We start from the raw sequence: 14,908 nt of genomic DNA on the forward strand, positions 1-14,908 counted from the left end.
GGTTTGGTCATCTCTGCAGGTTTCCCCATCATGATCCTGATGCCCCTTTCTCATAGAATCCCTCTTCTCTCTCTCTGACTGGACTCCTGGAGCTCTGCCTGGTGATTGGCTGTGGATCTCTGCATCTACTTCCATCAGTCATTGGAGAAAAGCTCTGTGATGACAGTTAGAATATTCACTGATCTGATCACTGGGGTGAGCCAGTTCAGTTCAGGCACCCTCTCCACTATTTCTAGTAGTTCAAGCTGGGGTCATCTTGGGGATTCCTGGCAATCTCCCTAGCACCGGGTTTCTCTCTATCCCCATGATGTCTCCCTCCATCATGGTATCTCTGTCATTGCTCTCCCACTCCATCCCTGTTCCAGCTTGACCATCCCATTCCCTTATGCTCTCATCCCCTACCCCCTACTCTCCATTGCCCACCCTTCATCCCCAGTTTACTCATGGAGATCTCATCTATTTGCCCTTCCCAGGGTGATCCATGCATTTTTCTTAGTGTCTTCCTTGTTAGCTAGCCTCTATGGAGTTGTGGATTGTTGTCTGGTTATCCTTTGCTTTACTTCTAGTATCCACTTATGAGTGGGTACATACCATGTTTGTCCTTCTGAGTCTGGGTTACCTCATTCAGGGTGATATTTTCTAGTTTCATCCAATTTGCCTGCAAATTTCATGATGTCGTTGTTTTTCTCTGCTGAGTAGTACTCCATTGTGTATATGTACCATATTTTCTTTACCCATTCTTCAGTTGAGGGGCATCTAGGTTGTTTCCAGGTTCTGGCTATTACAAATAGTGCTGCTATGAACATAGCTGAGCATGTGTCTTTGTGGTATGATTGAGCATTCCTTGGGTATATGCCCAAGAGTGGTATAGCTGGGTCTTGAGGAAGATTGATTCACAATTTTCTGAGAAAGTACCACACTGATTTCCAAAGTGACTATATAAGTTTGCACTCCCACCAGCAGTGGAGGAGAGAACATATCCTTTTGTTAAGTGATGTATAATTACATGAGAGATGTTCAAGGAGAATAATAGAGTATCTAATATCTGAAAAATAGCGGTATCAGAATGGTGTATATCTTCAGGTAATGAAACGTTCTAAATGTGTGTTTAAGAAAGAAGCCGATCGTCTCCAGCATCGCTGCGGAATGACTAGATACTCACACCTACAACATTAGTGCCATTGCACCCTCACCTCACATCCTGCACGAACATCAGCTCACAATGGGTTGGAAACAAAGCTAAACACTAAAACTATACAATTTTGGGAATATATGTTCATCACCTTATTATTTACAATGGATTCCTAAATATGACAATATGAACCATAAAGTAAAAAGAGGAAAGGTAATATTAACTGTTTATAAATTGAATTTCTTTTTTTGAGACGGGGTTTCTCTGTGTCGTCCTAGCTATCCTGGAACTGGCTTTGTAGACCAGGCTGGCCTTGAACTCACAGAGGTCTGCCTGCTTCTGCCTCCCAAGTGCTGAGATTAAAGGTGTGCACCACTACCACCCAGACTATAAATTGAATTTTTGTGTATTGCAGAAGATATCAAAAGAAAAGTTCAAAGACAGCTGAAAATAAGAAAACATATATATATATATACATATCTATTTTGTAAGAAGTGACATGTATCTATCAAATGTAAAGATCTCCTGTGACTGCAGAGTGAAAAGACAACATAATTCAAGAGTAGGCCATGAGGACCGAGAGTCTAAGTCCCTTGCCTGGGCCACACAGCAGGACACTGTCTGAATGAACCAGATACTGGAGGTGTAGCTCAGTGGCAGAGCTTTGGCCTTCCATACCCAAGGCCCTGAGTGCATACCCAGCACTGCAAAATAACCTGTCAAGCAAACAAAACAAAAAGGCTAAGGACATTCTCCATGTGGTGGCGCACAGGCCAGCAGGATGGGAAAGGTCCGGCATGTGTCCGTCACACACTCGGAGGTGGCTGTAGTAACAGAAGAGAGAGAGTACCAAGAACTCCTAACCCAAGGCAGCAAGGAACACTCCTCCACTGTATCTGCTGGTGTCAAATGGTGAAGCAGGATTACCACGTGACCCAGCAGCAGCATCCTTAGGTGTCTAGGCAGAGAAACTGGAAAACACCTGACTGTGCAAACACATGTACACAAATGTTCCTAACAGCTGGTCACAGTGACCTCTAGGTGGGAACAGCCCACGTGTCTGTCAGCCTGTGAACTGATAGATGACCATAACAGAATCTGTAACAGGAAAGAACTGAATTGAAAAGAAGCTAGGCACAAAGCTGCATAGTGTGCCATCCTGTGTATGTCAAATATCCACTGTTAGCAAATCCACAGAGACCTAGTGATTGCCAGGGCCTGGGGAGGGAGTGATGCAGAGTGACCAACTGCTGATGGGTGGCTGTGGTGTGTGTTTGGGTAATGAAACTGCCCAGAAAGTATGTAGTGGTGATGGTGTTCAGGCTTGTGACCATGCTAAAGTCTGCTGAATCAGACGCGTCCAAAGGATGGACTTTGTGCTGTGCAATCATATTCAGCAAAGCTGTTACAAAAGACAGTGATAAACTTACTGCACTCTGAAAAGGCGGATAGGAACAGTAGCCGGGGGAGGCCTGCCTGCCCCCTTGGTGCTTTTGGTGTGGCAGAGGGGCCTGGAGTTTCGGTGACATTGCACACTGCTGAGTGGTTAGTGATGTTGGTAACATTCACCATCTGGCTACATCTGAGGAGCCGGAGGGTCAGACTGCAACCCAGGCATGTCTGAATGTACTGGGTTCTTTTCCTTTGCCCTCCATCTGCAAGTCAGTGCCAGAGCCTGCCCTGATGGAGGCATTCCTGCCTGGCAGTGTGCCACTGTGCAGTGCGCCTGCGACGTGTCTGCAACACACAGGTACCTGCCGCTTGTGTGTGGACGGTCTGTTGGTGTAAGACAACTGGGGAGGGAGGCAGAGCGGATGGAGATGTGTTACCACACGAGCACCTCAGGGCGGAGAGACTTCTTGAGTGTAGCAGAAAATGGTGTGCTATTGAGGGGCCTTTAAGAGACAGACTGATACTTTCAGTAAACACATGCCTGACCTGCTCATGTCAGTCATGGGAGGGTGACCTTAGAGGAGATGGATGGACGGACGGACGGACGGACAGGCACAGCGATAGGCCGCTGTGGAAGTGCTGTCGGTGCCCCAGCCTGTATTTCTTTAGGTGAGGAAGCCTGCCCCAGGGACCCAAGAGCCACCATGGCCTGAGCACCAGGCTCTTGTCATGTGACTGGTGACTTCTGACAAACGGACTTCACACGGTGGGGGTGTGTGCATGATGCTTTAATTTTGATTAGATTATGGAGTTGAGAAAGATTTGAGAAAAAATTCACCTGGCCTTTTCAACGTGAGAGAAAGCTCAGTTGTTAGAAAGCGCACATAGTAAGATGGTGTGTTCTCTATCTTCCTTTCTGTTCTGAGGAAGTATTGACAGAAGCAGCGCTGTACATCACAGGCGAGGTGCAGAGGCAGGGGCGTGAAGCAGCTAGTCACGTGGCACCCGCAGTCAGGAAGAAGAAAGAGATGAATGTTGCTGCCTGCTCTTTCTCTTCTCTCTATTTAGTCTGGGATCCCAGCCTATGAAATGTGCCACCCACACTTAGGGTAGGGCTGCCTTGATAAGCTGCATAGAGAAACTGCCTCACAGACATGCCAGGGCTTTGTTTCCATGGTGATTGCGCACCCTGACAGGCCTGGCCGTCAGGAATCATCATCGCCAAGGGAATTTAGTCCTTTTTCCCGTCACACTGTCACCACCCTCATCTAAAAACACCCAGAGTGTGGTTCTCAGCCTGTGGGTCACGATCCTTCCAAGGGGGTCTCCCAAGACCATCAGACAACAGACATTTACATTGCGATTTATAACAGTAGCAAAATTACAGTTATGAAGTATCAACGAAAATAACTTCCTGGTTGGGAACTGTGTCAAGGGTCACAGCATGTCCGGCAGGACTCGTAGCGCATCTGGAATAATGTGGCCATTAGTGGAGGCCCCTGCCCAGATTCGTGATCACGTCCCTCTCCACCCTTGCCTTTCTTTTGCTGTGTGCATGGAGGCCTACTTGAGGTGGTAGAAGTTGTGGCCTTTGGTGTAGGCTTCCGAATGAAAAGACCACTCTGGTCACTCCAGACTCGGGCGGGTCCTGTCCTGCTGAGCACACATCACGCAGACTGAAGCAGGGTCCTTCCCTTGGCTGTTGGCTGTGGTGCCCTGGTTCCTTCCCACCGTCATTAGCCTTCTGGACAGTCTATGTGTAAAAATGTCTGAAGCACATGCCCTCAGCCTTATTTTCCACAGTTTGCAGTAATAATTTACGATGGCTTGTTCAGGTGTCGTAGGAAAGCTTCATGTTGACAGGAAGATCTGAAAAGCATATGGAAAGGGTTGAGCATCCAGGTGGGTATCCTGTCATTTGGGAAGCCGTTCTTTCTCCAAGATGACAGATGTAAAGAAAGTAATTGGTTAGGATGAGAGTCTTTTTTATTTTGACAACAGAGGTATTCTCCTTACCTCTGTCCATCCTTTGGGAATGTTAGTTAATGGTCATTATACACTGAATTAGATAATCCTGTAGCCTGGTAAGAGAAAAGAAAAAGAAAGAAAAATGCATCTAAATTTGACTTATGGGCCAGCAAAGATGGCTCAATGGGAAATGTGCTTGCCACCAAGCCTGACAACCTGTGTGAGGTCCCTGGAACCCTCAGGAGAGAAGGAGACAGTCAACTCCTGCAAGCTGTCCTCTAGTGTTCACGTATACATTGTGGCACATCGGCTTACATGTATGCGCGTGTGCATGCACACACACACACACACACACACACAAGGAAATGTAATAAAATTTTTATTAATTTTTAGTTGGTTATTTCCACACTTGGCCAGCAATTGGAGGTCCTGTGGAGAAGCCGTGGGCCGATCAGGTGAAGTCACTGAGTAATGAGCTTCTATGTAAGCGTTAGCCCAGGCTGCTTCCTTTTATGACCACAGCCTGCTCCACCAGTAGCAGTGTGAAAAGTCATGAGCAGAAAGGGTAGAGCTGCCCTCTGCCCTGACCCTCTTGGCTGCTGGCATAAGGAACCTGGGTCTGCTGAAGACTCTGTTCTGTAGGAGCAGGGGCTGTTCTACAGCACTGAGTGTGCCTGGAAGAGGAAGAGCTCCTGGATAGATCCCCTTTCCATTATTAGTGGATTGGTGGCTATTTCATTCTTCATTTATGCTTTATTTTGTATGAGGAACAATTAAGACTCCTTGCCACAGAGTGGTGTGCGGTTTTCTCCTCTCTGTGCCTTCTCTCCATCTCCCTGCCCAGTATTTTCTCTCGTATTTCTGTTGTTTGTTTCTGTGATCCCGGCATCATGGGATTATAGAATACAGGGTCAGCTGGAGAACACACAGAGAAAAACCTGTGCCGGCCAGTTGTTTATTTAGACGTATCTCTTAGTTGCTCGTTTGTCCTTGCTGTATTTTAACACTGGAGCTCCGTAGTGGGGGGTATTTTCACTGCTGCTCATCAGTGGGTTGATACCCAGTTCTCTGGCATGTCACAGGCATTTGCCAACACATGTTGTGTGGTGGGGTCATTTCTATCTCACAGAGAGAAGAAAGAATTTGAGGGCATCTTGAGTCCCTTCTAATCTGAAATGAGGTGATTCTTCTATTTATTTTGTACTTCATAATGATGATTACTTGAGAGCATAATTAAGTCTTGAATGCCACCCTAACAGGACACAGACGTTTGGCATTTACTGTTCTCTTGGTTAGAATGCTGTTCTGTACTTAGCTCCAGAACCAGTTCATGTTCATGGTAGTGTTGATACTGAAATAGCATCACACCCAGAAATTGTTTTTGAATTATTTGTTACACCACACACATTACATTTGAAACAACAGCTGTTGCTCCGTTTCCTGATGCCTGGTTCCTAAATCCTAGTGGGATAGTGCAGGAGACAAAGTGTGGACTCGAGTCTTCCAGAGGCCGGCTTTCCTCTGCTGACTCGGTAACCTTTGTCGAATACCAGCCCCAGTCCTGAAGGCCTGCCCATGCTCTTCCCTGAACAGCTTGGCCGTGAGTGACTACCTGAAGGAGGCGGACACTGTTGTGAGGATGCTATTTGCCTACTGAGTTGGCTGCAGAGGGCTTGATTCCATGTTCTGGTACCTCCAGAACAGTCTGCCGATGTCCTGAGGACATGACCATGCCTGGGTAGCTGGAGAGGGCTGCTTTAATACCAGATATAGTTAAACCATGGGACCTTTGTTCTTTAAATCAGTGTTAAGTCTGTTTTAGGAGTGACTGGAAATTTAAGGTATCATTTTATCTACACGTACCCAGTGCCACACCTATTGGATGAATTTGGTCTGACTTATTTTTTTTTTCTTCATGGAAATGGAATGTTGTATCTTGTCAGCTTTGGATATGGGCTTATCAACTACTCATCTTACATTAAATTACTTAATCTCACTTGAAGATTTTTCATGTAGAATTTAGGACCATGATCATGTTATTCTTACTTTGAGTTAGGTTCTGTTCCAAGCACACCATAAACTATAAATTATAGAAGTCATTACCACTGTCTTTGATTGTTGTAGTCAATTAATTTCCTTTCCTTTCCCGCTCTGTCCCAGGCTTCCGTGCCTGCGCACTCCGAGTGTGCCCTCTACCCCCGTCTTGCCCAGTGTGCCCTCTACCCCCGTCTTGCCCAAGTGTGCCCTCTACCCCCGTCTTGCCCGAGTGTGCCCTCTACCCCCGTCTGGTTGCGGGCAACCTGTGCTGTATCCGTTTGTGTGCTTCGTCTGCTCCCGGACCCTGCCCGAGCAGGAAGCAGGCCTGTTCTCCTTCTGCCTCCTGCCCTTTCAGCTCCCCTTTATTCTCGTACCTTTGCAGGTTGGTGGGAGTAGACAGAAAGCATTTTGAGAACAAAGGAGTTTATTGAAATTCCCAGGGAGCATTCCAGTTAAGCATTTTTCTTTCAAAAGAGAAGACACTTAAACTACATGTGTTTTACAAGACCATTCTAACTTCTGGAATTAAAATAGATTTTTACTCCTGAAAGTTCTATGTTTGAGTGAGCTATACTGACTCCCTTCAGGACCTCCTGTTTCTATAGCTCTGTGCGGTAGCACTGGGCCTCAGGATTGTTGGATTAGAGAGGTGATGGACATGGGTAATGGTGATTGGGGCGAGGTTTTGGTAATGGTATATGCCATGCCCTGTTCAGCAACTAAAGGTGTCCTGGCCCCCTTCAGGCCGAGGACATTGACCACAGCAGCTGTAGGCAGTTAGTGCTTTCGGCTGTGCCTTGAAGCCTTTGTGTCTCTTAACACATGAGCCCTCACTCCGAGTCGTGACTTTGCGTATGGACTTAGCAGCCTACATCATTTCTGTGCAGTCCTCCACCTGACGCAGTGATGTATTGACCATCGTGAAAGCCCCAGCGTGCTCACGACACTAGCTGCCTTTTAACAGCACTCTCTGCCGTCTGCCTTGTCTGACAGAGCAAGCTCAAGTCTAATTCTCCAGTGCACAGGGAACGTACACGTGACAGCTGGGATCGGGCTGGAAGTTTCTCTCTTAGCCCCCACCCCACCCCACCCTGCACACCACCCCCATCAGACCCCCTTAGCCGTTGTCCCTGGACTGCTCTTGTTTTTATTTTATTCATGGTTCTTTGGTCATATATATTGAAACACTGTGTGAGTAGAACACAATTAACGTGGTGCATCTACACCAGCCACTTGGCCTTTGGCACAGGACAGCAAGCGTGCACAGCACCTGGAAGGTTTCTCACCTGTCTGACTCTGTAGTCCTTCGCCTGCTCCTTCTCTGGAGGCAGATAGATAGATGATGGGCACCCACGGCTGTTCAGCAAGGTGAGGATGGGCACAGAGAGGTGAGGCCCAGCTGGTGAGAAGCATGTGGTGGCGCTCTCTAAGTTCAGATGAGATAATCAGATATGGATCTTCAGTGGATCAAGGCTGGTGTGTATGAAAGATGGATCACTGACTTGTTTTACTTCATTTTGTTTTTCATAGCAGGGAAGGCATAGACTTAAGGTAAAGGAAACTTGGACTCAGCCACCCTGCCCTAAGACTCCTCTAGGTGCTGTGTTACTTTACTAAAGCTACCACCCCCAAAAAAGTACCATAGTTCTGGAGGCTAAAAGTCCAAGATGGCGGAATGCCTGCTAAGGCCTCTGTTTCTGCCCTTATAAATGAGTGTATTCCTTAGGTCGTTTTACAAGGTCCGATTCCAGGGCCTAATCTCACTCTGGATTAGTCTAGCTGCATACACATTCCGAGGCCTCTCTGAGCATTAACACTTCAGCACAGGGAGTTAAGAATTGGGGCTTGGTGGGTGCATAATGCAGCTCACAGTAGGTGGCCATCTGAGATAGAGAGAGGAGAGAGAGAGGAGAGAGAGGGAGAGGGAGAGGGAGAGGGAGAGGGAGAGGGAGAGAGAGAGAGAGAGAGAGAGAGAGAGAGAGAGAGAGAGAGAGAGAGAGAGAGAGAGAGAGAGAGAGAACACGAACGCGCACGCGTGCACACACACCCACTTTTCCCAGAGTTCTGTGCTTCCCTGGGGATGCATGAGAGGCACTTTCATTGAGCCATTGATTTCTGAAATCTTTGTATTTGGACTTTTGTCACGGTACTTACTAAAACCCAGGCTAGTTTCCTTACCTTGAAGCGTTCAGTGGTTAGCAGTGGTAAGTGCCAGGAAGTCACTGCTGAATTGAGTATGCGATTTGTCTGCCTCCAGACATGGCCATAATTTCATTCACCCCAAAAGGAAATGGATTTGTTTTTCAGTAGTTATCTGTGGAGATTGAAGGCCTATTTTGTTGCCTTGGGTATTTTAAATTGAATTTCTCAGATGTTTGATTTCTTCTACCAGAATTATATATGATTCTTATATACATATACGAGAATGACTTTTACTAAACAAAGGATCTTATTACCACCATTTCTGAAATTACATCCTTAACTAAGCTCTAAAGCTCCTCAGCCTTGGCCATTCTTTAGGGAAACCTGAGAATAATTTCCTTAGGTAGAGTTCACAACCAAATTTGATAAGTAAAGTGTGCTATAATTTGTGCTATAAAACAGCGGCAGGCAAATTATCACTATGTGTTTTTTTTATACTTAGTTTAAAATTAATACTTAATTTGGGGAGGGTGAAAGACAAGCCTGGTTTGGGTAAGAGCTGGTTTCTGAAAGTGTCTCATTATGTATGTACATGTAAATATCTTTCACAGCCACCACAGAACAATTCAGGATAATTACCACAGGGCTTCCGGCAGGTTTATATGTGCGTCAATTTGCTACTTAATTTTCTGCCTAGAAAGCTGTTGTGTGTGTGTGAATAAAGATAATTTACGCTTCAGAGTAAATTTATTTTATTATTCCTTAAAGATTTCTTTAAATTATGTATATACACTGTTCTGCCTGCAGGCCAGAAGAGGGCAGCATATCTCATAACAGATTGTTGTGAGCCACCATATGGGTGCTGGCATTGAACTCAGGACCTCTGGAAGAGCAGTCAGTGCTCTTAACCTTTTAGTCATCTCTCCAGCCTCTTACTTTATTAACTTTTAGGAACAATTTTTTAAGGACAGTTGTTCTTATAAAATTCGTAAGAAAGAACATAGTTTTTCAGCTCTACATGTCATTTAGTTTTTGATGAACTTTAGAAAAAATATGCTTATAGCAAGCCAGAAATTATGAACTGCTAAGAATAAATTATTTTCATTACAATCACTGCTGTGGAAAGTGGCCTCCGTCAGCTTTACTACATCAGTGATGTCAGTGGGGCTTCACCTAGAGGAAGTGGGGAACTGCTTGGCAGTTCTTTGCTTCTTTGAGCTTTGAGGATTGAATGAATATCTTATGAAGATGGAACACCTAGTGTGCCTTCCCCTTTTCCTAATAGCTGGTGGAAGGTAGAGAGGGTAAGAGAGCTCTGGGAGAGGCATTTTTTTGTATGACTGGTAAGAAACGTCCACATCGATGTTGCAGCTGTAGGAAGTATGCTCTAGACCAGTGTGTCTATGCTCCGTGTTTCAGACTGAGGACGGACGCTGTCAGTCTGTGCTCCCTGTTTCAGACTGAGGACGGACGCTGTCAGTCTGTGCTCCATGTTTTAGACGGAGGACGGACGCTGTCAGTCTGTGCCCCATGTTTCAGACTGAGGACGGACGCTGTCAGTCTGTGCTCCGTGCTTCAGACTGAGGACGGACGCTGTCAGTCTGTGCTCCATGTTTTAGATGGAGGACGGACGCTGTCAGTCTGTGCTCCATGTTTTAGACGGAGGACGGACGCTGTCAGTCTGTGCCCCATGTTTCAGACTGAGGACGGACGCTGTCAGTCTGTGCTCCATGTTTTAGATGGAGGACGGACGCTGTCAGTCTGTGCTCCATGTTTTAGATGGAGGACGGACGCTGTCAGTCTGTGCTCCGTGTTTCAGACTGAGGACGGACGCTGTCAGTCTGTGCTCCCTGTTTCAGACTGAGGACGGACGCTGTCAGCGTGCGCCTGCACTTTCCCGTGTCCTGTTTAGACACTCCCACACATGGACTTATAAATACCAGCTGCATGTTCAGAAGTAGCTTGATGTGATTAGTTGGCCACACCCCAGAAGTGGCTAACTTTATTCAAAACTGTAAGGACAAGAAAGATTGCCTTGAGCTCTAGGAGAGAGAATGATTTAGAGCCTCAATTTCAGGGAATGAATGTTAAGTTTAATGAAATTCAAGTACAGTAGAAATTTTCACGCTAATTTATGTGCATGTATGTGTGCCTGTGTGTGTTTATGTGCACTGTATGTGTGCAGGTGTCCTAGGGGTCCAAAGGCGGCATCTAATCCCTGGAGGTGGAGGTCTGGGCTCTTGTGAGTTGCCATGAGGATGCTGGGAAGTAAACCAGGGTCCTCTGGAAGAGCAGTATGTGCTCTAAACCACCCAGCCGTCTCTCTAGCCTCCTGTTTTCTTAACATGAAGACCAGCCATTGGATTACTTTGTACACTAAAATGTAGACTAAACACTTAGAGGCTTGCCAATTTAGCCATAGCAATATTGTGTTGTTGTTTTTCATGAAGCTAAGCATAGGGTATGTTTTTGTTGTTAGACACAATTAAATCATTTTATTTTGTCCTGTTATCAACCTCCTGAGAGGCAATGCAAAAATCTCTTTCAATATACACATTCAATTTCAAGCATTTAAAAGGAAAAGAAGCCAACATTAAAGCCTGTCAGAGTGTGTATGCCTCATTTTCTTAAATAATTGATTCGATCAAATGTTGGTGAGTCTGGTCCCAGATTCTCAGTTTAACAGTGTGTGTGTGTGTGTGTGTGTGTGTGTGTGTGTGTGTGTGTGTGTGTGTGTGTGTGTGTGTACTGGTTATCTTGTTCTTCTCTAATTTGACCAAAGCCAGGCCCTTCCTCTACATCTGAACCCTAGCCTCAGCCTCCTGAGGTTACTCTTCAGTCTTCTTCCTCAGAGGCCCCCAACCTAGAGTTCATCCATCGGCCTGCAGTTCTCTGAAGCCCCTGTAGCCTTCTGGGACTGTCATTTCATGATTCCGCTTCCTGTGGCAGCTCGTCGTAGCTTTGCCGTTTCATTGTGGTGTCTGTGTGTGGACTACATCCTTCTTGTGTTGTGTCCAGACCGTTTGGGGTAAAGTAGCACAGCACTGGCGGGGTAGCATTAACTTTCACATTGTCCCTCCCTAGTTGACTTCCTAGAGATGAGAGGTTGCTTGGTCTCATCTGCCAGAGCTCTTGGTGAAATCAGGACAGCTAGGTACAAATTTGACCATCCTGACTGGAGATTGCTTAAGTTATTCCATCGGCAGAATCCCCCCCCCCCCATTCTTAGCTCAGGTAAATGATGTTTTGGTGTATTTCTGTGGCTTTTGACATCACTGTTCCCTGTGTTTCCTGATATCCATGAACTTGTGTGTCCTAAAGCAGATATAGAGTAGACGTTGTCAGACAGATCTAGAAACCCAGCCCTAGAAACTTCTTACATGACCATAGAATCTCTTCCTGCAAAACCATTGGCTCTATAGTTATATACAAAGTTACTCCTAACATCAGTTTAAACATACGCTCTATTTACTTGTCCAGTAAAACTTTTATGACCATAAAAATTGTATGATAAATCCAAAATTTACTAGCAAGATAATGGTCTTTCCAAAATGTTTCATGGAGTTGGACTCATTCAGTTAATGGGGAAGTTACTAATTCCTTTGGGTAATCAACAGGGAAGTTAATAATACTTTCATATCCACAGGTGTTCTTGTTAGTAGTCTATATTATACCCAGTCCTTCTGTTCTCTCCCTTAGGTGATTGAAGACAGTACTGGAGTCCGCCGGGTGGTGGTCACACCCCAGTCCCCCGAGTGCTACCCACCGAGCTACCCCTCAGCCATGTCTCCCACCCACCACCTCCCGCCGTACCTGACTCACCACCCGCACTTCATTCAGAACTCGCACACAGCTTACTACCCTCCTGCCACCGTGCCTGGAGATATGCCGCCCCAGTTCTTCCCTCAGCACCACCTGCCCCCCACCATATATAGTGAGCAAGGTGAGTCTCACAACTGGCCAGGAATTGCTGAAATGCTGCGCTCCAACAACGCGGGAGGCCTCTAGGCTTGGTCTCCTGTGGAACAAGCAAGGCAGAAAGAGACCTAACTGGTACAAAACTCACGGGCCGTCCCGAGCTTCCGCCGTCTGGATTTGACTTGGTGGATCCGCCCCACCAAGAGAAGGAGTAGGATAGCTCCTCTTTATTTTGGAAGTGAGGCAGCCATCTGGCCTGTGTTCCTGTGCCTGCTGATATGTGTTTATGTAAGAGTGGCCTCGGGCAGAGCTGGGCCCCGTTATTTCTTTGGCGGCATCACGGTCTGCCAGTAGAAGGGAAATTGAAATGATTCGTGCCCGTTAAAACGTTAGATTATGAAGTCTCAATATCCTTTGGGTTTCCCGAAAGATATATCTTGGCAGAACTCAGCAGTCATCTTGCTGTTGGTGTGGCCATGCTGTAGCTGTTTTTAGTTTGCGACTAGCCATCATCTTGGCCACAGTGTCACTGGTTGTTAGGCAAATACTTAGGTTGAAAGGAAGAGAGTCTCAGCGTTCGTTCTCCGCCTTGTGTCTTTGGAAGTTCCGATGTGGGTTCAGTCTCGAGCTCTGACTATCCAAATGGATGCTCAGAAGCCAAAGAACAGGGAGGTGGAAACTGACTTCAGCTCTCGGACTTCAAGAAAGGCCCCTCTCCCTCTGAATTGGAGCATTTGACTTCTTTAGACACTTGCCGTGTGGGTTCAGAGGCATCCTCTTACACTGCGTAGTGTTGGCGCGAGTTCCCCGTGTGCTTTGGGCCCAGCACCACATCTCACATTTGTCCCTTTTATTATTATTATTATTGTTAACAAAAGAGAAATCTGAGATGAATATTTTTTTAAATATTTTTATTTTATAATTAATTTAATTTTACATATCAGCCACCGATTCCCCTCTCCTCCCTCCTCACGCCCCCCCAGCCTTCCCCCCAAATCCACCCCCTGAGATGAATATTTTAATTAAATATTCACTTAGGAATGAAATTAGATTATTTTGTTTGTTTTGGTAGTTAGAAGAAATTTAACATGCTTTCATAAAAGGGTGTAGGAAGGCCACAGCCAAACATTAGGTAAATATTATGCCCCACATCAACCATTTACTAATTTGATCTTTATTTTCTTAATGACATAAGCAAAAAAAAAAAAATCAAGCATGGTATGAAGACATTTAGAAAAAAAATTTTGTTAAATTTTTGTTTTGTTTTGTTTTTAAGACATGGTCTCACTCTGGAGCCCAGAGTCATCTTAAACTCATAGCAATCCTCTTGCCTCTGCCTGCCAGGTGTTAAGATTGTGGGCATGTGCCATCTCACTTGGTTAATCAATCTGTGAAAAGGTATTTAGTGCTTTGTCATAATCCATATGAAGTATTTGGAAATTTGCAGAATGTCGGGTTGCCTGTCATGTCACTGATTTCTGCAGAGTCTTGCCCCCGACTCACATTCTGGTTGCCTGTGACGTCACTGACTTCTGCAGAGTCTTGCCCCTGACGCACATTCTGCTGACGCTCTCTGGCCTGCCTTATTTTAGCACCTGCTCCCTATGATGCCTGGTAGTTACTCTTGTATCAATGATGGCTTTATAATCTTAGCAAGGTAAAACTGTGATTTAAACCATCATCAGAATTAGATAAGCACTGTCTGCTCTTCATTTCATAGTGTACCGTGATCTAATTTCACTAAAATAACACTGGACAGTAACATACGCAGAGGGAAGTGCCACCTTTAGTGTCAAATTAAAGATGACAATCAAAAACTCTTCATCTTCTAGAAACATCTGTGGAGCTCCCTTCCCTGCTTTCTCAGTGTATCGCTAAAAGCAGTTAAACATTAACTCCTGGGGCCATGAAAGCCTAGACAGTTCTCACCGTGCTGAAATGGTTCTTGCGTTACTCTCCATGGTGACCGCTTTACCTGTCAAGTGTAATGCCTTGTGCCGTTTAGAGCCGTGGCCAGTGTCTGCCACGTGCTAGGACAGTTCGCTTCAACACCTTTCTGAATACGGCACTGCTGGTTATCTCACACTCTAGTCCACACCGGCTGCCTTGCAAAGATGTAATGAAGCTGTGTGGAGAGCTGAACTATTAATAAGTTCATAATTAATTGAGTTATGGAGTTTCCCATGCATTCCTACTCAACCCTGTCATCCTTTGGGTTGCTCATCCTAGAAATTGTGGTTAGTCCTTTCTTTTCCTGCCCACAAGTCACATATAATTTATGCAGTTACTGTACATTTGACAAGTCCTTTTATTCCTGAA

At 45.6% G+C, this 14,908-nt stretch overlaps 1 protein-coding gene across 9 annotated transcripts in view; it reads left to right on the plus strand.

The window, feature by feature from the left end:
• The window catches only part of Fndc3b (fibronectin type III domain containing 3B), a 305,735-nt gene that overhangs the window by 162,887 nt on the left and 127,940 nt on the right, over positions 1-14,908 (plus strand). For all 9 annotated transcript variants that reach the window (XM_076573956.1, XM_076573957.1, XM_076573959.1 and 6 more), the window contains one exon: positions 12,371-12,614. In XM_076573956.1, coding sequence (XP_076430071.1) covers positions 12,371-12,614 — 244 coding nt within the window. The remainder of the gene's footprint in view (positions 1-12,370; positions 12,615-14,908) is intronic.

Source organism: Peromyscus maniculatus, chromosome 6 (assembly GCF_049852395.1).
Source record: "Peromyscus maniculatus bairdii isolate BWxNUB_F1_BW_parent chromosome 6, HU_Pman_BW_mat_3.1, whole genome shotgun sequence".
Classification (NCBI taxonomy): domain Eukaryota; kingdom Metazoa; phylum Chordata; class Mammalia; order Rodentia; family Cricetidae; genus Peromyscus; species Peromyscus maniculatus.